General features: G+C 38.2%; 1 protein-coding gene and 1 non-coding gene across 5 annotated transcripts in view; both read right to left on the bottom strand.

The window, feature by feature from the left end:
* Window positions 1-6,343: 6,343 nt before the first annotated feature.
* The window catches only part of INTS13 (integrator complex subunit 13), a 33,059-nt gene continuing 16,542 nt past the window's right edge, over window positions 6,344-22,860 (bottom strand). For 3 of the 4 annotated variants that reach the window (XM_070410524.1, XM_070410522.1, XM_070410523.1), the window contains exons 9-17: window positions 21,908-21,997; window positions 21,648-21,737; window positions 20,167-20,345; window positions 18,853-19,023; window positions 18,455-18,609; window positions 17,940-18,170; window positions 16,061-16,200; window positions 7,783-7,918; window positions 6,346-6,709 (exon numbers count right to left, since the gene is read on the bottom strand). In XM_070410524.1, the coding sequence (XP_070266625.1) occupies window positions 6,670-6,709; window positions 7,783-7,918; window positions 16,061-16,200; window positions 17,940-18,170; window positions 18,455-18,609; window positions 18,853-19,023; window positions 20,167-20,345; window positions 21,648-21,737; window positions 21,908-21,997 (1,232 nt within the window). In that variant the 3' untranslated portion in view covers window positions 6,346-6,669. Of the gene's footprint in view, window positions 6,710-7,782; window positions 7,919-16,060; window positions 16,201-17,939; window positions 18,171-18,454; window positions 18,610-18,852; window positions 19,024-20,166; window positions 20,346-21,647; window positions 21,738-21,907; window positions 21,998-22,860 lie in introns of all 4 variants that reach the window. The other variant, XM_070410525.1, reaches the window with a different exon arrangement.
* On the bottom strand, window positions 22,266-22,372 carry LOC139007759 (U6 spliceosomal RNA). Its single transcript, XR_011470922.1, has one exon. It is a non-coding gene; the product is annotated as a U6 spliceosomal RNA (small nuclear RNA).

Here is a 22,860-nt window from a genome sequence, read left to right as displayed (position 1 = left end):
TCTCAGAGCAGTAACCAAAAAAATAAAAACATTTTTGAAGACTCATAAATAACAATCTACCATAAGGAATGCAGTCTGAGAAGAAAAACAATCCAATATATGAATTTAATAGAATATTGTCAGTCATATTAAGTTGTAGCTAGGTTTTGGTAAACATTTTTTAGTGAAACACTTAGCCAAGTATTTTAATGACTTTAATGATTACTTTGTGATTCCTACTCGAAGTTTATATTTTCCGTAACACCTTTATAAGCCTGAAATAAAAGAATGTCTGTTTTTAGGGTTTAAAAAAACTGGTTTATGATTAAAACTAATAGAGCTCTTTAACTCTTGGTATCAATGCTCTGCCACAGGGATAGAGTAGACAAATTTAAAATCTCTTCCTGAAGGCAAGTTCAGACTTTATTTCATGTGTCATTGAACAGGTTACACTGGTTCATGATGTCAAACTGCCAAGACAGCAGGAATAGAATTCTCCTGTGAAGACTTTGCAAAGACTGCACTTAGAGGAGATGAGGGAAGCAACTGCCAAATCAGAGTGCTGGTATCTGGGGATTTTTGTTTCCAGCAAACACAAACAGCCTCCATCATCTGTGCTCTTCATATGCTGGCGAGGAATGAAGTGAGGGGAGCAAGCCTGATTCCTTCTCCAAGTGGATAAGTATCCTTATTAAAAAGTGCCAGGGCAGCTGTGTGTGAATCAAGGGCAGGATTTGAAGAGGTAAAACACTGTATTAGAGAAAGAATGAGGAGCAGAAGACCAAATCAAAGGAGACAAGTAGAGACATTTCACAATGCTGCTAATCAACAGGATCTGAAAACAAAGTTCAGTATGGTAATTTCCTCAAACTAGAAAACAACTCTGAAAATAAAAACTTGAGAACTAAGTTTTTATCTCTCATACAATTTTATTTTACCATACATGCACTACTTGAAAACAGCCCTTTCTGTTCTCTTTCAAAAGGCAGCATGTATACCTATGCCTTATAAGCATAGAAGGCATCTGGAAAGTATGGTAACAATAAGGGAGAGAAACTGGGAAATTGGGCAACCAGGGTGAGGAAATGAAAAATGAACTTAGTGTATTTTTATAGTATGTTCTTCTTAGTACCTTATGAATTTTATATTGTATACATGCACTATCTATTAAAATAAAAGGTAGTTCTACGTATTTTAACAATTCACATTTTTAGTTTTTTTTTTAACATTTTATTGATTTTTTACAGAGAGGAAGGGAGAGGGACAGAGAGTTAGAAACATCGATGAGAGAGAAACATCAATCAGCTGCCTTCTGCACACTCCCTACTGGGGATGTGCCTGCAGCCAAGGTACATGCCCTTGACCGGAATCGAACCTGGGACCTTTCAGTCCGCAGGCCGACGCTCCATCCACTGAGCCAAACCAGTTAGGGCAGTATTTTTTTATTTTCCTCAAATAATTTCCCATTATGGACATAATTATGTTGTTAACTATCCCTCTTAATCTAAAATTTTAAAGTTTTTCTCTAGTAAGTTACTTTTAACTTTCAAAAAAATTATGAAAATTATAGTAAGGTCAATAATAACTAAGTCCTACACTGTGATACAAAGTGCTTTCACATATTGCATCTTTTTCCATTCTTTCATTCATTTATTCACTTATTCATTCAACAAGGATTTGGTGAATGCCTTCTGATTTCCAGATTCCTGAGCTAGAAGTATGAGATAATATGAGTAAACTGCTGCCAAGGAACTCAGTCCAATAGCTCAGTAGGGTATACAGAAAGGTAAAAAATAAAAATTATAATATAGTAAAGTAAATGCAATAACAAAACCACATGTAAGACAGAGAGGCAAAAATCAGTACCTTAACTCAGTATGGGGGATGTTGGCAAGATCTTTTTGGATGAGGTTGTGTCGCGATGGGTTTTTAAAGTTGAAGTTAGCCAGCCAGAAAAGGAGAAAGGGCATTATAGGATTTAAAAAGGACCTGTTTAATGGTCACAAAAACATTAAAGGGGCATGGTATGTTTGGGAAGCCACATGAAGTTTAGCCCTACTAAACACAGTGCAAGTTGGGGAACAGCAGATGAAGCTGGAGACAGACGTTAGCAGAGCCTAGATTTTGAAAAGCCTTATACACTCCATGGCAGCTACTGCATTTTAAAGTCTTGGGGATGCCCAGCCAGGTTGGCTCAATGGTTGAGCATCAACCTATGAACCAGGAGGTCATGATTCTATTCTCGGTCAAGGCCGGGTTGTGGGCTCCCCAGTGTGGGGAGCACCAGGAGGCAGATCAATGATTCTCTCATCATTGATGTTTCTATCTCTTTCTCCCTCTCCTTTTCTCTTTGAAATCAATAAAAATAAATAAAGTCTTGGGGATGGAGGGAAGAAATGGAAGCCTTATGAATACATTAAATTTGAATACAGAATTTGCCCAGCCAGCAATGTGGCTCAGTGGTTGAGCATCAACCTATGAACCAGGAGGTCAAGGTTTGATTCCTGATCAGGGCACATGGCCAGGTTGCAGGCTCGATCCCCAGTATGGGCATGCAGGAGACAGCCAATGAATGACTCTCTCATCATCGATGTTTCTATCTCTTTCTCCCTCTCCCTTCCTCTCTGAAATCAATCAAAAACACTTTTTCAAAAAGTAGAATTGATTTTACCCTAAAAATAAATCCCATTTTTCTTTTCTTAAAAGACCTAGAATTATTTGCATACTTCTTTATATTTTATTTTTTGGTAGAGCATGCCTGCTCATTTCAACAGTAAACTTGGGTTATCCCACCCTCAGAGCCTTTCTGGATCTGTGAGTTATTACTTGAGTTTCCATTCAGCAAACCATGCTCTTCTCCACACTGGCCTCATGACTCCAACTCTAAACTGAAGGCCAGCTGTGGGCTGTTACTTAAAGGAGCACTTTTAGTAACTGCAGGGACCACTAGGAGATCCGCTGTTGGGCTAGATCAGCGGTTCTCAACCTGTGGATCGAGACCCCTTTGGCGGTCGAATGTCGCCTAAGACCATCCTGCATATCAGATATTTACATTACGATTCATAACAGTAGCAACATTACAGTTATGAAGTAGCAATGAAAATAATTTTATGGTTGGGTCACAACATGAGGAACTGTATTTAAAGGGCCAGAAGGTTGAGAACCACTGGTCTAGGCGCAAAAGATGTTAGAGAAGTATAACAAAGCAGTGCAAAGGGAGGGATGAAAGGACAGTAAGGAGGCAAGGAGAGAAAAGACAAAAGGTAAGATAAAGAGAAGGACACGGGGAAGAAAACAGGAAGGAAAGGATAAGAAGGGTCACAGGGAAGGAAAAACAAAGAAACAGGAAAGATGCAGTAGAATGAAAGATTTATTTGTGTGCCAGGTAACTTCCAGAGTGCCTCATATCAATTAATATTCAAAATCTCTCTCTCTCAAGGTAAAATGTTCCTGCTTTCTATTTTAAGAAACTGAGGCTTAGATTAGCTAAATAACTCAAAACCATATAACTATTCTATGTGACAAACTGGATTTAAACTTTCTAACTCCAAAAACCCACAACTTTTCCACTGAAATCTCTACCTTCCAATTTGAAGTCAGAACACCTGGATTCGGATCAGATACTTCTGTGCCCTTGAGCATTTTAGCCACTTTGGGTTTTTTTAATAAATTTTTTTGTTGATTTCAGAGAGGAAGGGAGAGGGAGAGAAAGAAACATCAATGATGAGAGAGAATCCTTGATCGGCTGTCTCCTGACACCCACCACTGGAGATTGAGCCCATAACCTGGGCATATGCCCTTGCCCAAAATCGAACCTGTGAACCTTCAGTTCACACGCTGACGCTCTATCCACTGAGCCAAACCAGCTAGGGCAAGCCATTTTGAATTCATTTTTGCAACTATATATAAGGGATTAGGATAACTGTCCTCTTTTCCCTCCTATTTATTGGAGGTGGCAGTGAGATGATGTATGTGACAATACTATATACATTATGAAGGACTACATAAAAATAAGGGATCGCTAATACAGCAATAATCCATGCTGTGTTCTTCTTTTAAATCTTAAGTGTTAAAGTCCAAGGAAGCTCAAAGGAGTTTTCCACCATTGTAGCTGAAATTACTCTTAAATCAGCTGCTGAAGCTCTTAGTGGTCAAGAGTGTCTCTTTGTGCTGTATACTCTGGCAGACTATTTCCACTTGGATGCTTCTTTGGTAACTATGAGCCATTCAGAAGCAAGATAAGCAACTGTGGGATCTTCCAGTGTTGGCTGTACAATTCTACTAGCCTATGGAATATAAGGTTTCTACATTACTGCCAGAGCTAATTCAAGTTTTTCAACAGCATGCTTCCTCTAAGTTCCTTGCTCAAATTTTAGGATATCAGATTGAAGGTTGGAGATTACTTCAAAAATCTCAAAGACGACAACTTAGACAGTTAAGGGATATCCCAGTCACAACAATGAAGTCATTGAAATGACTTAGTCAACAAAACTAAGCAAGCCACTCTGTTTCATTACCCACCTTCGTGACTCATTGGATCTCTAAAGATGAGGAATCATCGATCCCCAGCTTATTTGCTACCTTAAGACAAATCACTCCTATTCCTGATCCTGACTTTACTCCACACACACTAAGGTGCATGAAGATTACAAGGCCACTGCATACAGTAGTCTCACAGAATTCATTAAAGGAAATGTCCTTGACAACAACCTTGGATATTCTGTTTTCCCTGAGGTCATTCCTTCTTTGCTATTAATAGCTACTTCATTCACAGATTTTGTATGAAGTACAAAGAGAACTTCTACAGTATCAATGTTACTAGAAAAATTGGACTCTACAGAGTGGGAAATAAATCCCTAATCCACAGAACAAAAATACAAAAGCATCCTGTTGTATCTGACTTTGTCTCAGAATCAATTAGCCAAGCTTAGTATTCACAAAGCTCTCCTTGCCTATCCAAGTACTCTCATTTTCTTGGATTCTCAATCTCTGAGGAAGTAATAGAGAATATAGCCATACCCTCAGAAAGACTATCTTCAATGACAACATTTCTCAGCAAATAGAGTGGCTCTGTTTAAGTCTACCTGAGGAGATTTGCACAGTCATCTAAAAGTCTCTTGATACCTTCAGCGTCAGCAAGGGAGACATTAGTAGCCTCCCATTTTCCCCTTGAGTTAACTCCTATGTTCACTGCAGCTTTATTTATAATAGCCAAAATTTGGAAGCAGCCCAAATGCCCATCAGTAGATGAGTGGATAAAAAAGCTGTGGTACATTTACACAACTAAATAATACTCAGCTTTTAATAAAGAAGGAAAGCTTACCTCGTGCATGGATGGATCTGGAGAGTATTATGCTAAGTGAAATAAGCCAGTCAGAGACAAGTGCCATATGATTTCACTTATATGTGGAATCTAATGAACAAAGTAAACTACCAAACAAAATAGAAGCAGACTCACAGATACAGAGAACTAACTGATAGCTGTCAGTGGGAGGGGGTAGAGGGACTGGGTGAAAAAGGTAAAGGGATTAAGCAAAAAAATTTAAAAATAAAATTCATGGTCATAGACAACAGTATGGTGATTACCAAAGAGAAAGGTAGGTGGGGGGAAGTAGAATAGGGTAAAAGGAATATAAATGGTGACAGAAGGAGATTTGACTTTGGGTGGTGAACACACAATATACAGATGATATATTATAGAACTGTATACTTGAAACCTGTATTATATTACTAACCAATGTTAACCTAGAAATTCAAATTAAAAAAATAATAAACACCAGTTTTTTTCATAGAAAATAACAAATCTATATTTAAACAAAGAGTTTTCTCCTCCTCTACTAAACACTCAAGAAAAAATGACAAGCCTAGAATTAGCATTCAACATTTAAATAACATGTTTCTCACAACATGTTATGAGCTTCCAGATGAAGCAGCACAAGAAGACAAGTCACCAGGCATTCACAGTATAACCATGATATTTCTGAGATGAGCAGACCAAGGTTCTATGTAAGTAGAAAACCAAATAACCTAGCGACTTTCCTTTCTACTAAGTCTGTAATCTCCTTTATGCTTCTCTTTCAATATGAAAAGTCAACGAACAGTAAATTTTTAGCAGAAAAAAAGGTAACATTGTCCAATATGAGAAAATATAAATTTACACCAACTACCTGAAAATTTTGTTTTTAAATGGGCAACATAAAAATAATTTAAAATAAAAAACAACATTCTTTTTTTGAAAAGCACTATATGTTATAGACTAACCAGTAAAATTTTATACTAAATATTATGTCTCCTAAATTCTGATAAATTTTAATTTCTAAAAGTTGTCAATCATTAAATAAATATATTTTTCTAAAGGAATAATCCAATATTTTGCATTTCAGATATTTTTAATAGTTTTATTTGGCAAAGAGAAGCCTAAGAATTTTTTAAAAAACATTTCCAGAGGGAAAACCTCTTACCATAAAATAAATTTGTGTGATTTGGGAGGACAAATCTCAAATGTATTTTTTTGACATATGTGCCAATCTTACAATTAATACAAAAAAGATAAAGTTAGTTGAAATATCTTAAAAATGTAAAAACCAGTCCAGGCAACATAACTATACAATCTTGCTGTAAAAGTACTTATATCAAATTCTGCCCAAAATATTTATGCAATATAGTAAATTTAGTTCCTCAAGTCACTCTTCACTGTCGGCTGGCTTTTCCATTTTCTGTTGTCTCCATTCTGAAAAACAGGAGAAAAATGAATAGGTAAAATGAAACATTAACCATCCATATATTTTTTCTCCTTACATATCTTTCATATGAAATTAAACTCATATATTCATCAAGCAGAATATCAGCACCTTAGAAAATAACGAAGGTTAGGGTTCCTCTAGTTCAGTGGTTCTCAACCTTCCTAATGCCGTGACCCTTTAATACAGTTCCTCATGTTGTGGTGACCCCCAACCATAAAATTATTTTTGTTGCTACTTCATAACTGTAATTTTGCTACTGTTATGAATTGTAATGTAAATATCTGATATGCAGGATGTATTTTCATTGTTACAAATTGAACATAATTAAAGCACAGTGATTAATTACAAAAACAATATGTAATTACATATTCAATATGTGTTTTCCAATGGTCTTAGGCGACCCCTGTGAAAGGGTCGTTCGACCCCCAAAGGGGTCATGACCCACAGGTTGAGAACCGCTGCTCCAGTTGGTCTCACTTCCTCATTTTGCAGAATAGTGAAAATTGAGGCCCAGAGAGATTAAGTGACCTTCCCAGTTTCCTTTCAAAGGCCACTTTTTCAACTATACTTCTGCAAGCAAAACTGACGAAAAAAACTTCTGATATTTAGTAAAAGATGTATTTCTTTTTTCACTAGAGGTTCCTTTGCCACACATTATCAAAAGTTCTTCTAAAAAGGAGATTAAAATGATCAAACCTGAGATTTATTCAATTGAAACAAATTTTCTAATATTGTACTACTTAATCAAAAAATATTTTCCTCCATTATTTTATAGAGTCAGTATTACATATTAAGTTTTCTCTATGATTTTTCCCTTTATGATGTTTATTGAGCAATGAAAAAAATGCTCTAAGAAGTAAAAACTTTCAGAGTTACAATCAATATACTAGTAATCATGCCTTTTACAAGTACTAAGAATCAAAGATGTTAATTTTTTCTCTTTATAGTTAATATATATTGGTTCATAATATCACTAACAAAAATTGCTGAATATAACAGACAAGCAGTATTCATTATATTTTAACTTATTATAAGGCAATTAACAATAAATAATACAAACCCATTTTCTTCTTTAAGATGTTGATATAATTCAGCTCTGTTATTAACAGAGTTCAAACGTCCAGCAAACTCCTGATGTTTTCTGGAATTGGCAGTATTGATCCTATTACTCCACAAGGTTAATAAAGACACTGGTCCTGATGTTATATTGGAAAGAAGAGGAAAAGGTAGGATAGTTCATTACTTTGAAATTTATAAATTTAAACAATTTACCTTTAAATCTATTGTTTTATACAATTAAAGCAATATCATCTTCACCTTATTCAAAAATGTATGTGTTTAGACCACCTACTAGTTTGGTGATTTGCTGGACGGTCTCAAATGACTACACATAAAGTTAAAGCCACAGTGAAGAATCATTAGAGCAACATAGTAAGGATACGTAGCAGATCAGGAAGGCAAAAGCGAGAGGAATCTATTTGTAGGCTTTCTCTGTGCTCTCTCCCTCCAATGAGGGTTCACACGTAGTGCCTACTCCCACCAGCAGCAAAAATACAGCCACGTGTGTACAATACTATTGACAGAAAGCCCATTTAGGACTTAGAGTCGAAGGTTTTTATTGGCTGTTGAGCACAGCATCAGTGACGGGAGCCTCTCCTGCCTCCGCAGCAGGGCTAAGGATGTCCAACTGTGGGTTTTGGCCCGCTCCCCACAGCTGGACATCCCCAAGGGCTCCCGGACTGCGAGAGGGCACAGGCCGGGCTGAGGGACCCCCACAAGTGCATGAGTTTTGTGCACCGGGCCTCTAGTAAATAAATAAAAGCCAAATTCCCAGATGCCAGCCAAGGACCAAATCTGCAAGCAGGCTCTTCTCATGTTAATAGCCTCTGGCTTGCTATGTTAACTCTTTTCTGCACAATATGAAAAGGCAACAGGACTAGAATAGCTAAAACTATTGAAAAGTAGAAAAAAGTTAGTAAGACTCACCACCTGATTTTAAGACTTGTAGTGAGGATAGTATTGTAGTGCAAAGGACAGACACAAAGATCAATGGAACATAAAAGAAAACCCAGAAATAGATTCCCACATATAAAATCAACTGCTTTCAGATAAAAGTACAAAGGCAATGCAATGAAGAGGGGATAGGCTTTTCAACAAATGCTGCTGGAGCAATTAGGACGTTAGTGTAAAAATATGAACACTGACCCATACTCTGCAACTTATTTTTTAAGAAACTCAAAATGGTGTTTAGAGTATTATTTTTATTTTTTAAAACATATTTTAATTGATTTCTGAGAGGAAGGGAGAGAGAGAAAGAGACAGAAATATCAATGATGAGAGAAAATCATTGATTAGCTGCCTCCTGCATGCCCCACACTGGGGATCAAGCCTGCAACCCAGGCATGTGCCCTGACGGGGAATTGATTGGTGACCAGCTGATTCATAGGTCGATGCTCAACCACTGAGCCACTCCAGCTGGGCACAAATATTATTTTAATGTATACTTTTAGAAGTTCTTTAATTTTAGGTTTTACATTTAAAACTTAAAACTGCCTGGCTGGCGTAGCTTAGTAGTTGAGCGTCAACCTATGAGCTAGGAGGTCATGATTCGATTCCTGGTCAGGGCACATGTGGAGCATGCAGGAGACAGCCGATTGATGGTTCTATCTCATCATTGAGTTTCTATCTCTCGCTCCCTCTTCCTTCCTCTCTAAAATCAATAAAAATGTATTTAAAGAAAATATCTGTGATGAGTAATGCACAGATTTTTATATGTAATACAAAAAGTATAATCATAAAGAGACAAATTGGTATCTTAGACTTCATCAAAATTAGAAACTTGTGCTCTGCAAAAGTCATTCTTAGGAGGAAGACAAGCCACAGCTTAGGAGAAAATATCTGCAAACCATATATCTAACAAATGATTTGTATCCAGAATAAATTTTAAAAGTTCTCAAAATTCAACAACAAAAAAACACACAGCTAAATTAAAAATGATCAAAATATCTGAATGAATTCTTCATAAAAACATATAAGCAGGAGAAACCAAGGCAGCGGCATAAGTAAACACTGGAAATTGCTGCCTCGCACAACCACTTCAAAAATACAACTAAAAGACAAAACGGACATCATCCAGAACCACAGGAAGGCTGGCTGAGTGGAAATTCTACAACTAGAAGGAAAGAGAAAAGCACACTGAGACTCAGAGGAGGTGCTCGGAAGTAAAGTGCAGAGGTCGGAGGCGCATGCGGAAAGGGCTGGCAACTGAGGACACGGTTGTCTTTTTCAATCAGGAGGGAGTCTCAAGCTCCCGACTGCTCTGAACTCCAGTTCCGGGCGAGTCTCTGGGGACCCAGACTCATACAGGGAGAAACTGGACTGTATGGCATGGGGCAGAACTCGAGGGCGGCTTTCTCTCAGAGGTGCTTGCAGCAATTACCAGGACACTGATAATTGCCTGGTAGGACTGAGGATCCTCTTAGGGTAGGACTGAGGATCAGCCACTTAGGGTAGGACTGAGGATCAGCCATAGCTGTTTGCTCTGCCCCGTTGATCCCCTGAGACCCTGCCCCACCCAAACTATGTCCAGAGGCTTTTGCATATGAAAGGCCTGGCCTTTTGGAATCTGAAAATTACCTAACAAACTGCAGCTGGGTCACAGAGAGCCAGAACTTCCAAAAGAAGGCCCAAGGCCCCACAGCAGCTTGCATTGCTTCACAGCTGGGCCTCATCTAGGCACCTCCAAACCCCAAACAAAGAAGAGGAATCTGCAGATCTCTCCATAGCTTCTGCTGGGTAGCCTCACCTCCTTAGAGATCCAAGAGCCAGTGTACCCAGTGGTCAGAGTGGGACCATCCAAATTACAACTCCTCAGATCCATAAGGGACACACTCAGGGGGCAGACTCAGTGAGCACCAAAGCCCCACTGAAGCAAGTCTTGCCACAGAAGGGTGTCTCCAGCACAGAAGTTCTCCCACCATAGACACAGCTGATTCTCACAGCCAATTGGCCTGGAGGTCAATTCCTCTCAGTGATACCTACAACAATCAAGGCTTAACTACAACAAGACTGTGCACAAAGACCAAAAAGGGGTGCACCAAGAGTGTCCACCTCAGGTAATTGGGGAGGCTGAGCCACTGGGCCCTATAGGACACCTAGCACACAAAGCCACTCTACCAACACAGGGAAGCATAAAAAAATGCGGAGACAAAGAAACAGGTCACAAATGACAGAAATGGAGGAAAGCAAACGACTGGATATAGAGTTGAAAACCACACTTTTAAGGTTTTTCAAGAACTTTCTAGAAACCGCTGATAAATTTAGTGAGACACTCGAGGATATGAAAAAGGGCCAACTAGAAATTAAGCATACACTGACTGAAATAAAGAATATTATACGGAGTTCCAACAGCAGACTACAGGATCGCAAGAATCAACTCAAAGATTTGAAATACGAAGAAGCAAAAAATACCCAACCGGAAAAACAAAAAGAAAAAAGAATCCAAAAATATGAAGATAGTGTAAGGAGCCTCTGGGACAACTTCAAGCGTAACAACGTCCGAATTATGGGGGTTCCAGAAGAAGCGAGAGAGCAAGATATTGAAAACCTATTTGGAGAAATAATGACAGAAAACTTCCCCTACCTGGTGAAAGAAATAGACTTACAAGTCCAGGAAGCGCAGAGAACCCCAAACAAAAGGAATCCAAAGAGGACCACACCAAGACACATCATAATTAAAATACCAAGAGCAAAAGACAGAGAATCTTAAAAGCAGCAAGAGAAAAAAGGTCAGTTACCTACAAGGGAGTACCCATACAACTGTCAGCTGATTTCTCAACAGAAACTATGCAGGCCAGAAGGGAGTGGCAAGAAATATTCAAAGTGATGAAGATCAAGAACCTACAACCAAGATGACTTTACCCAGCAAAGCTATCGTTCAGAATTGAAGGTCAGATAAAAAGCTTCACAGATAAGGAAAAGCTAAAGGAGTTCATCACCACCAAACCAGTATTATATGAAATGCTGAAAGGTATCCTTTAAGAAGAGGAGGAAGAAGAAAAAGGTAAAGATACAAATTATGAACAACAAATACACATCTATCAACAAGTGAATCTAAAAATCAAGTGAATAAATAATCTGATGAACAGAATAAACTGGTGAATATAATAGAATCAGGGGCATAGAAAGGGGAATAGACTAACTATTCTCGGGGGGAAAGGGGTGTGGAGGGTTCAGGAAGAGACTGGACAAAAATCGTACACCTATGGATGAGGACAGTGGGGTGGGGGGTAAGGGCAGAGGGTGGGATGCGAACCAGGTGGAGGGGAGCTATGGGGGGGAAAAAAGAGGAACTGTATTAATCTGAACAATATAGATTTAATTTAAAAAAAAGACATATAAGCGAATGAAAAGAAGCTAGCCACCATTAGTCAGGAGAAAAATCCTATATAATAAAAGGCTAATATGCAAATCAATCAAATGGCAGAACTACCAATTGCTATGACACACACTGACCACTAGGAGACAGACGCTCAACGCAGGAGCTGCCCCCTGGTGGTCAGTGTGCTCCTACAGGGGAAGCACCGTTCACCCAGAAGCCAGGCTCACAGCTGGCAAGCACAGTGGCAGTGGCAGGAGCCTCTCCCACCTCCGTGGCAGCGCTAAGGATGTACCGGGGAGCGGGCCTAAGCCATCAGTCGGACATCCTCCGAGGGCTCCCGGACTACGAGAGGGTGCAGGCTGTTCTGAGGGACCCTCCGAGTGCGCAAATTTTGTGCACCAAGCCTCTAATATAAAATAAAACCCTAGTGAAATACTACTACATACCTATTGTAAGAGAAAAAAAAAAATGTTTATTAGGTAAAGTTAAGAGAACAACAAAATATAAAGGAGGTAATAAAATCCATAATATTACTGCTCTAACAACTATAAATATTTTAGTCTTTTTTCAATGCCAAGCTACATCAATAAGATTGCATTTTAGTTTTTCTGTTACTGTATCATACAAAGAAAGCTGAATAGATTTTCTCCAAATCTATCTAGAGTTCATGTTTGAAATAGCCCAACCTTACATGAAGAATATACAGCAGACACACTATTCACTTTGGAAAGTCCTAGGAGGTTATTTTCCAAAGCAGATGAATCTGAGGTATATTAAAAGGCCCATATAAGTTGCCAATAAGAAGAGACATTCGACTTAGGTTGTAAAATAGAATGCAAGAAAAAACAAATTTCAAATACTAGCCATAAAGAGAAAGTCATAAGGGCAGATAATGATTTGCAATCAAGTTGCTTCTCATATGGGCCCCTCTAATATTTTCAGGGTGAAAGATACCAGGTATCTATTTAATTAGTGCACGAATTTGTGCACCAGTGGGTCCCTTGGCCTGCCCTATGGGATCGGGCCAAAACTAGGTCTCCGACATCCCCTGAGGGGTCCCAGATTGAGGGCGCTGGCCAGGCCGAGGGACCCCACCAGTGCCAATATACAGAGTATAGCAAAAGTAGGTTTAAAGTTGATTGTATGGAAAAGTAGGTTTAAAGTTGTTTCCTGATATAATAAAAGGAAAATATGCAAATAGACCGAACAGAACAACAACCGAACAACCAATCAAAGTGTAATATGTTAATGATATACTAAGGTTGCTCAACTGCTCACTATGACATGCACTGACCACCAGGGGGCAGATAGTCAACTGGTCGACCAATTGCTATGACATGCACTGACCACTGGAGGCAGATGCTCCGACTGGTAGGTTAGCTTGCTGCTGGGGTCCGGCTAATCAGGACTGAGCAAGATGGGCCGGACATGCCTTGGAGCCCTCCGGTGGTCCCTCCCCGGCCTGGCCTGCACCCTCTTGCAATCTGGGACCCCTCGGGGGATGTTGGAGAGCCAGTTTCAGCCGGATCCCGGAGGCCAGTCCCCTCGGGAGAGCACCAGATGCAGGGCTCATGGCTAGCGAGTGCTGCTGCCACAGTGCGAGCCTCTCCCAAACGGGACTGATTGGGCGTGAGCCTGCGGCAGGAACAGTGGGGCTGGGATGAGCAGAAGTGGCAGGGAGGAGCAGCAGGCGGTGTTAGACTGCGGATTTCAGCCTGATCCCTGCAGGCCACCCAGAGGGACCCCACCTGTGCATGAATCCGTGCACCAGGCCTCTAGTAATATAATAATTAATAAATAATAATACAAGAATAAATTGTTTTGTGTACTCACAGCTGTAAACCTACTTTCGCTCCTGTACCTTAGCAAGAGGAAAGAGTGGGCATTTGTGGTAGTAATTATTCTTGGGCTACATAAATTTCACCCAATGGACACATAATCAATTAATCATTTTTCTTACTAATATGTGTTTTGGTTGTTTGCAACTTTTTGCCACTATAAATAACTTTGAGTTCTATTTTCCAAGCAATGTTGAAGCACTGTTTAGATTAAACCTATTCTCATCCTAATCAATAGTAGCATATTTTGGCATATTAGGAGTAGAATAATTTATCAATACATTTATTCATTTCCCAGGCATCCTGGCAAATGCCTGAGAGGAAAATATAAGATGACCCTTATCTTTGATTTCAAAGAAATCAGTGAATTGGAGAATATTAGCATGTAGAACAATATGCACACTACAGCAGAAGTATATAAAAAACAAGCAAGCCTACCTTCTCCCTAAAATGAGCTGCCAATAATTGTAATCTGGCCAGCCCTGAGGTCTTATCACCTTTGGTGGGGCATAATGGCAAGAAATCAGTCTTTTGTCATACCATTTCCCATTTATCCTAAAAAGATTAAACCCAGTTTCCTTCAAGATAACTAAGGCCTACAATGATTTCAGAAGCTCCCAAACCCAAGTCATATCTTTGATGCTTAGAATTCCTTGAAGAAGAAATTAAGTATAAAAAGAGAAAAGGCTTTATAATAAAAATATTATTTATAATAGTTTTACTAATAATTATTCACACCACATTTTATCAATATACTAGAGGCCCGATGCATGAAATTCGTGCACTCGTGGGGGGGGGGGGGGGGAAGAGTGGTGAGAAGGTCCCTCAGCCCAGCCTGCACCCCCTCGCAGTCCAGGAGCCCTCGGGGATGTCCCACTGACGGCTTAGGCCCACTCCCTGCAGCTGGCAGTCGGACATCCTTAGTGCTGCTGCGGAGGCGGGAAAGGCTCCTACCACCGCCACTGTGCTCGCCAGCCAAGAGCGCGGCTTTTGGCTGAGCAGCGCTCTCCCTGTGGGAGCGCACTGACCACCAGGGGGCATCTCCTGCATTGAGTGTCTGCCCCCGGTGATCAGTGCGTGTCATAGCGACCAGTCATTCTGCCGTTTGGTCGATTTGCATATTAGCCTTTTATCATATAGGACTAGAGGCCTGGTGCACGAAATTCGTGCATTGGTAGGGTCCCTAGGTCTGGCCGGTGATGAGGACCAATCAGGGCCTTCTGGCAGCCGGCTGGGGCCGCCCTTCCCCAGCTGCCGGCTGCCAGCCGGGGCCTTCCTTCATTCCATACCACCCCCTGGTGGTCAGCACATGTCATAGCGAGCAATGGTTATCCCAGTCGAACTCCCGTGGGGGCAATTTGCATATTAGGCTTTTATATAGATACATGGGTGATATTAGATTTTTCCCTAAATTCAGTAAGGGTTTAAGAAAAAGAGTTTGTCTTAAATAATCTAGCACTTAGTATAGTGTCAGGAACATAAACAGATTCAAGTTTAGATAATTAAAATTTCTTAAAACACAAACTTTTGAGTATAAGTACTTATTTTCCAAAGGCTTCATTAATGAAGGTATGACACTTTTTTTTTTTAATACTGACAAATATATCTGCTGCCTATCTTCAAGGCTGTAAACAAAGAATCCCCTAAAAAACAGGAACAGTTAGTAGCTCTTCCTGATATACACAACAATCTATCTATATATATATAAAAGCCTAAGTGACCAAACGACCGAACGACTGGTCAACTGGTTGCTATGATGTGCACTGACCACCAGGGGGCAGACACTGAATGCAGAAGCTGCCCCCTGGTCGTCAGTGCGCTCCCACAGCGGGAGCGCCACTCAGATGACCGATGGGCGCCAGATGCAGGGCTCATGGCTGGCTGCTGCAGCCTGGAGACCACAGTAGAGCGGCACCAAGCCTACCGAGCAGCGGTGGCAGCAGAGAGTGGGACTGGGATGAGCAGGAGCGGCAGGCAGCATTGGACTGCCAGTTTCGGCCCAATTCCCACAGGCTACGCTGAGGGACCCCACAGGTGCACAAGGGCCTCTAGTATTAAATAACACTGCACAAAACAGAACTAAGCTTTTTACAAACATAGCTATCACAGTTCTACCTTACCTTTTGATTTTTCTACTGGTGGAGTTTCATCCATCTCAACAAGGGGCTTTTTGTTTGGAGGTTCTGGGGAATCAGGTGAATCTTTTATAATTTCAGCTTCAGCCAATTCTTCTTTTCCACGTTCTAAGATGCTTTTTAATCTTTTAGAGGGACAAATAATAAAATTTAAAGTTTAAATATTTAGAAATCGAAATGGTTCAATAATTAAACTAGACTTTGCATATCAGTCTTAATAAGAGATAGCTGCTCTTACAAAGTAAACCTAGACACTAATCAGAAGCTAAATGCCAATCTAAAATCAGATAAGAGAACTTAATGAATTAAACACAAGTATCCCCTTTTCTTCATCATAATAGTGTAATAATTCAGTAATGTAGTTTGCTGCAAAATATGAAAAAAATGGAGAAAAATTTAAGAAGCTAACGTCAAAAAGAAAAGTGATATTTGGAAGAAATATCACAACTTAATATTTAAAAATATAGGCCAAATAATACTTCAAATTATAAAGAGTAAGTAATTTAGTATTATTTGTTCCCTAGTTTATGTACTGCGAATATGTATTTACATTCCACAAGTTAAAAACTTAATTCCAAGCCGAAACCGGTTTGGCTCAGTGGATAGGGCGTCGGCCTGCGGACTGGAAGGTCCCAGGTTCGATTCCGGTCAAGGGCATGTGCCTGGGTTGCGGGCGCATCCCCAGTGGGAGATGTGCAGGAGGCAGCTGATCGATGTTTCTCTCTCATCGATGTTTCTAACTCTCTATCTCTCTCCCTTCCTCTCTGTAAAAAATCAATAAAATATATTAAAAAAAAAACAACTTAATTCCAAGCTTATTTTGAATTTTCCAAGGGAACAAAAACACTTTCAAAATATATAGACTTCTACTTGAATAACAGAGGGGTCTGAATGAGAATACTTTCCCCCCACTCTTCTTTTTCTACCCTCCTCTTCTTAAAGCGAGCCAATTCCATTTCAGAAGCTTGGTGGCTCTAAGAAAAAAGTGACTTCTAAGGTCAAGAGAATAAAAATGTTCTACATTCTACTTATTTTTGGATGAAATAATATAATTTCTAGAATTAGCTTCAAAATATTCCATGTGGAGTTGGACAGTGGTGGTGGTGAGGAGAGTGGATGTGAAATGTGCCATTAACTGATAATTGTTCAAAGTAGATGATGGGTAAATGTGTATTCCACAGTAGAATAAATCTTTGAATTTTTTCATAATAAGTTCTGATTTGTTTTAAGGGACATACCACATTGCCATTTTAATATTTACCTGGTTCTTTGCCTGATTTCTGGCAAGAAGTCAGAAGACAAAGCCAGTTAATATGTTGTGATACTTTTATTTATAGATCACAAACTATGGAAAAAGATGTACTATTGAGAAAGGTTTTCAGAATTAGGACTATGCTCTTTCACTGTGCTATCAAGGGCATCTTTGCCTATTTTTATAACAGCATCATCCATATTTTGTTGTCATCACTAACTTACTTGCCTATCTCTAGCGCAACATTGTATGTACTTCCAAGGCAGTAATCTTATGCTAAATGCCTGGCATATCACAAGTATTCAATAATATTTACTGACAAAGAAATAAAACTATGTCTTTGATATTCATAAAACATAAATACTGACACCAAAATGTCCTAAATTATAATCTTCACAAGTTAATTAGGATAAAAATTAAACACCATCTTTGCCCCTAATCGTAAATAAAATCATTAAGTCTAAGATCTTTTCGATTTTAAGAATGACAAAATCTTAGTTATAAATGAAATAAATACACATTAAATGAACTTCTATTAAATGAGGGTTGATCTATATGCAGAATGTGATATGCCAAAAGGCACCATGGTGCTATATTAATATCAACAATCACCTCTCTAAATCTTGCCAAGTCTTCTCCTGTTCATAATCTTTTACTGCTTTCTCTGACTTGTCCTCTTTGTCCTCCCTCTTCCTTCCTCGTTTCTTTCGTTCTTCTTCTTCTGGGGGTTTGCTCCTACAGGCCATCAGACATTCCAAGACCCTTTGATGTTTCTCCGAGTTATTGATATGGGCTCTCACAAGGGTTTCTAATTCATTCCACATGATACGGTATTGTTCATCTCTGAAGTAAAGATTTAAAATAACAATCTTAGAAATACTCTTTAAATAATATTAAAATGTCACTTTCTACTGGTAAAGTAAAAGGAAACCATTAAACATGGACTTATTTTCTCTTCGTAAACATAAGGGTACAATTTTCAGTTATAATGTATCCAATTCTGCTATTCTATAGCATTTCACCTCAATTATAGGTATATATACACATCCATAAACATAATTTACATATGGAATAACTTAAAATATACTATGTATCAAGTCAATATGATATATAAAGAAAAAAATTACCTTTTAGGGCCTTTTCCTCTTGTACCCACTGTGGAAATAGGTAGAGGATCATTTTTTCTTTCCATATCAACTAAGTTGTATATTGTTTTTTGACAGTTTAACACATCTTCTTCTGTCAAAGATTCTTTTACAATAACACTGGCTAATGGAACTACCTGTCACATTTAAAAAAACAAACCAAGAAAATTTGTCTTGAAAAACAAATATCAAAACATGTAGGCAGAACTTCAATTGATTTTAAACATCACTGTGGCGAGATCATATATAACTTTCACTTCAATTTTCTGTTACTATTTAACTGTAGTAAACTCAGATATTTTATTCTTTGCTTCAGAAATGGTCTCTGAAAAGAATATATAAACAATCTAGAAGAGCAGTTGAAACTATTTAACACTTACCGCTTGCATGTTAAAAATGGTGGTTTGAGAAATAATCATAGGCCAGTAACGGGTGTGTTTTTCTAACTGATCTTTTGCTCGTTCCAAAGGGATCTCAAGACTTCCATCGATTTTATATCTGGGGTCTAGAAAAGGAGTTAATCTGTTTTCCCTCATAAATTCACCAAAATCCTAATGATAACCAAATAAGATAAAATTAGAAACTATTTTCTAATGTTTCAGTATGGATTACATGTAACAGTCTGTTTCCCTGATGTCTTCTGTCCTGTGATATGCAACAAAGCATTTTCTCCTACAGCTCCCCCTACCACTCACTTTTCTTCACTTCTGTAATTTAACTCTTTTGTATCATATACAGAAAAAAGAATTAGTGAATCACTCTTTGAATGATGGAATTATAAGTAATTTATAGTCTTTCTTTTAAATATATCTATATCTCTAAATTTTCTACAATAAATATTTATTAGTTTCCTCCTTATTAACAAAATTTAAATAATAAAGAAAAGCCTAATCAAAAACAATTACTTACAGTATATAACACTTTGGCTTACAAAGTATGCACTCATACATATCAATCACATTTAATTTTCACAACCACCTCAAAAAAAAAGACAGCAATATGCCGAAACCAGTTTGGCTTGGTGGATACAAGTGTCAGCCTGTGGACTGAGGGGTCCCGGGTTCGATTCTGGTCAGGGGCATGTACCTGGGTTGCGGGCACATTCCCAGTGGGAGATGTGCAGGAGGCGGCTGATCAATGTTTCTCTCTCATCGATGTTTCTAACTCTCTATCTCTCTCCCTTCCTCTCTGTAAAAAATCAATAAAATATATTTTTTTAAAAGACAGCAATAAAATAACGAATATAAATTAGGAGAGGAAGAGTGAAAAATTAAAATCAGAACAATGGAATTTCTACCAAAAATAGAAACAAATTTTTTTGTAGGCATCCTTAAATAACACAAAAATTTAGTGTTATTTCAAATTAGCAGCAATCTAATTGAAATGTTTTGTTTGCCATTTAAGTTACTAGAAATAAAGTTCCACTTAAAATATTAGCTCAAGTCAATTTCTATTCTTTTCTATAATTCCAGTATGTCAATGTTATTCAGATACTTCTAAGTATTCACTGAATACATAAGGAAGACTACAGATTGATAAACAGCTCTTTCAAGCAAGTACTGCTAATTAAAATAAATAATCAACTTCCCAAACTCCTTTTCATCACAGATCTTAGCATATAATAGGCATTCAATAACTACTTGCTGAATGAGAATACACTCAAATCATAAAATTTATAGATATTAGAGTCTTACTGTGATCCGGTAGTCTGTAACTCTTCCTCCACATCCTTCACTAATTGAAGGCGGATCTTCTAGAATGGATCGAGAACTACTCAGGACGTGCAAAAATATCTCTCCTCCATGGCTACTAAGCATATGACTGATGACTTTGGAACCTGACTTTCGTGGTTGTTCCAATAAAACAGAACGACCTGTCAAAAGTAATGAAATTCAAACGGGCTCTTATTTTTTCCCCTAAGGTTTATGTCTAGATTTTTTCATTTTGTTTATTAACCCTCATATTTTAACCAGCACTGCTAATTTAGTTTTTCTGTGTTTCAAGTTCAAAAAGTCTGAATTCTAGCCTCAGCTTTCTCTTGGTCACTCCAAGCTTACATAGTTATGCAGGTGGTTTTCCAACATAAATATAGTGGTCTCTAATATAATGTTTGGTTATATTCTTCATTCAATTACAAGTTCATATGAAATTTTTCTCTTGGACATCAAGAAGAAAAGTGAGACAAGTGTTGGATAACCCTCAAGTTGTCAAAGCTATAAAACATTTGGAGGAAAAAATGAAGTCTAAATTCACTTCCACAATACCTACTTATCAGCATTATTATTGTAACTACTTTCTATTTCACATGACCAAATGTTATTTAATCTGGACTTTACATAGTCTGATAATCAAATTGTGCTTAATATAACTATGAAATTAATCTTATGATAAAGGCTGGCCAACTCATCTTATCAGTGATTCAAAAACTGAGTTGATCATAAGACTCTATTAAGAGGAGCTATTAGAGTTTAGATTTAGTAAATGAAATCCAATAATTTGGTTTTCTAAAGAATTTTTTCAGGCCCTGGCTGGGTAGCTCAGTTAGAGTGTTGCTCTGATATGCCAAGGTTGCAGGTTTGATCCCCAGTCAGGGAACATACAACAATCAACCAATGAATGCATAAGTGAGTGGAACAACAAATTGATGTCTCTCTCTTTCTCTCTCCCTCTCTCTTTCTCTCCATTCTTCTCCCTAAAATCAATAAATAAAAATTTTAAAAATAAATTTTTTTCACACAAGGAAACCAGAGATTTAAGGCCATGTGTGTAAGAATAACATAGTATAATATTTAAAATGTTTATGGTAAAGATATAGTGTTCAAAGAAAAATAAGTCCATATACACTGTATAATTTAAAATTCAATAGGCCAAGATAATGGTCTGTACTATATACTATCTTAAAAACCAAACATGCAGACTTTAATGGTAAAATTTTAAATTAAAAATACCAAAAGAATATATAAATAAAACTTACTTGGATACAATAGCCTGAAAGACATAAAGTCATCTTAATTTTAAACATTAGTAAACTAGTTAAGGGTATTTATAATTATATAACTTTAAAGCAGTTCTGGGAAATAAAATGGTTAAACTATGTTGAAAAAAATGGCTTTTCCAGAGTTCATGACTTCCCTTGTAATAATCTCAGTCAAAACAATTAAATGATGAAAGTTACCATTTAGAAGAAAATTAGTAAGGCAGGAAGAAGGTCTACTATTTACATCTACAGGTGAAATTCGATAAGCGCCAGTGCAATAGTGTAATTCTGAAACAGAAGAAAATACTGATTTCAAAGAATATAAACGAATATTTTCACAAAAGAGAAAAAACACATACTTGTTTCTTAAAACCATATAACAATGAAAAACAAAAACTCCAAAAAAAGCAAACTAATGAGCCCTTTGTAACACTTTAAGAAACTTTTAAAATACCTACCGATGTTATTTGTCCTGGGTGTGCACCATTTTAATGTTATTGTTTCTTTAAACGAGCCTTCTCTACTGCTAACGCCTAAGTGGGTATCACCTTTAAAAATAAGTCAGAGAAACAGTAACATTACATTAAGACCATAAACTTCAAATTGTTTACCCAAGATTTCTGAAAGAGTTTAAATTTTATAAAATACCTCTGGGAGAACATTTTTTTATGAAGTCTCCTAGAAAAATACCAAATAGAGTTTGGATATTACCTATGATTAAAGTAAGTATTTGATTTCCCTCTAAATTTCTCATTAATTTAATCATCCCAATCACTGCACTGAAAGGCAATAGCAAAACTTTTTGAATTTTTTTTTTTTAATGTGGAACGCTTCATGAATTTGCATGTCATCCTTGCGCTGGGACCATGCTAATCTTCTCTGTATCGTTCCAATTTTAGTATATGTGATGCCGAAGCAAGCACACTTTTTGAAATTTTAAGACTGCAATTGCTCCCTTCTGTCACCACCTAAATATATAAAAGCCAAGCGACCGGAACATTGGAAGGACCAGAACAACCGGTAGCCATGATGTACACTGCGGCGGCCAACCAGCCTGATTGGAGCCCTGATCAGCCCTCCCAACCACCCGTGGCCCCTCCCCGGCCAGTCCCACCCCCAACCGCCCCCCACCCCAATTGGGGGCATGGCTGGCCAACCTCCTGTGTCCCCGACCCGCCGCTGGTCTGGCCCGATTGGCCTCCATCAGGGCAGGCCGGCCGAACCACATCCATACATGAATTGGTGCACCAGGCCTCTAGTCTACACTAATAAAAGAGAAACATGGTAATTGGCGTACGACCGCTACCCTTCCCATTGGCTAATTAGCGTATCCTTATGCAAATTAACTGTCAGCCAAGATGGCGGCCGGCAGCCAGGCAGCTGGAAGCTAACAGGAGGCTTGCTTGCTGTG

Source organism: Myotis yumanensis, unplaced genomic scaffold, assembly GCF_028538775.1.
Source record: "Myotis yumanensis isolate MYYU_CA2020_CCGP unplaced genomic scaffold, mMyoYum1.0.hap1 SCAF_3, whole genome shotgun sequence".
Lineage (NCBI taxonomy): Eukaryota > Metazoa > Chordata > Mammalia > Chiroptera > Vespertilionidae > Myotis > Myotis yumanensis.
The sequence above is the reverse complement of the archived record's forward strand: the minus strand, read 5'-3'. Positions and strand labels throughout refer to the sequence as shown.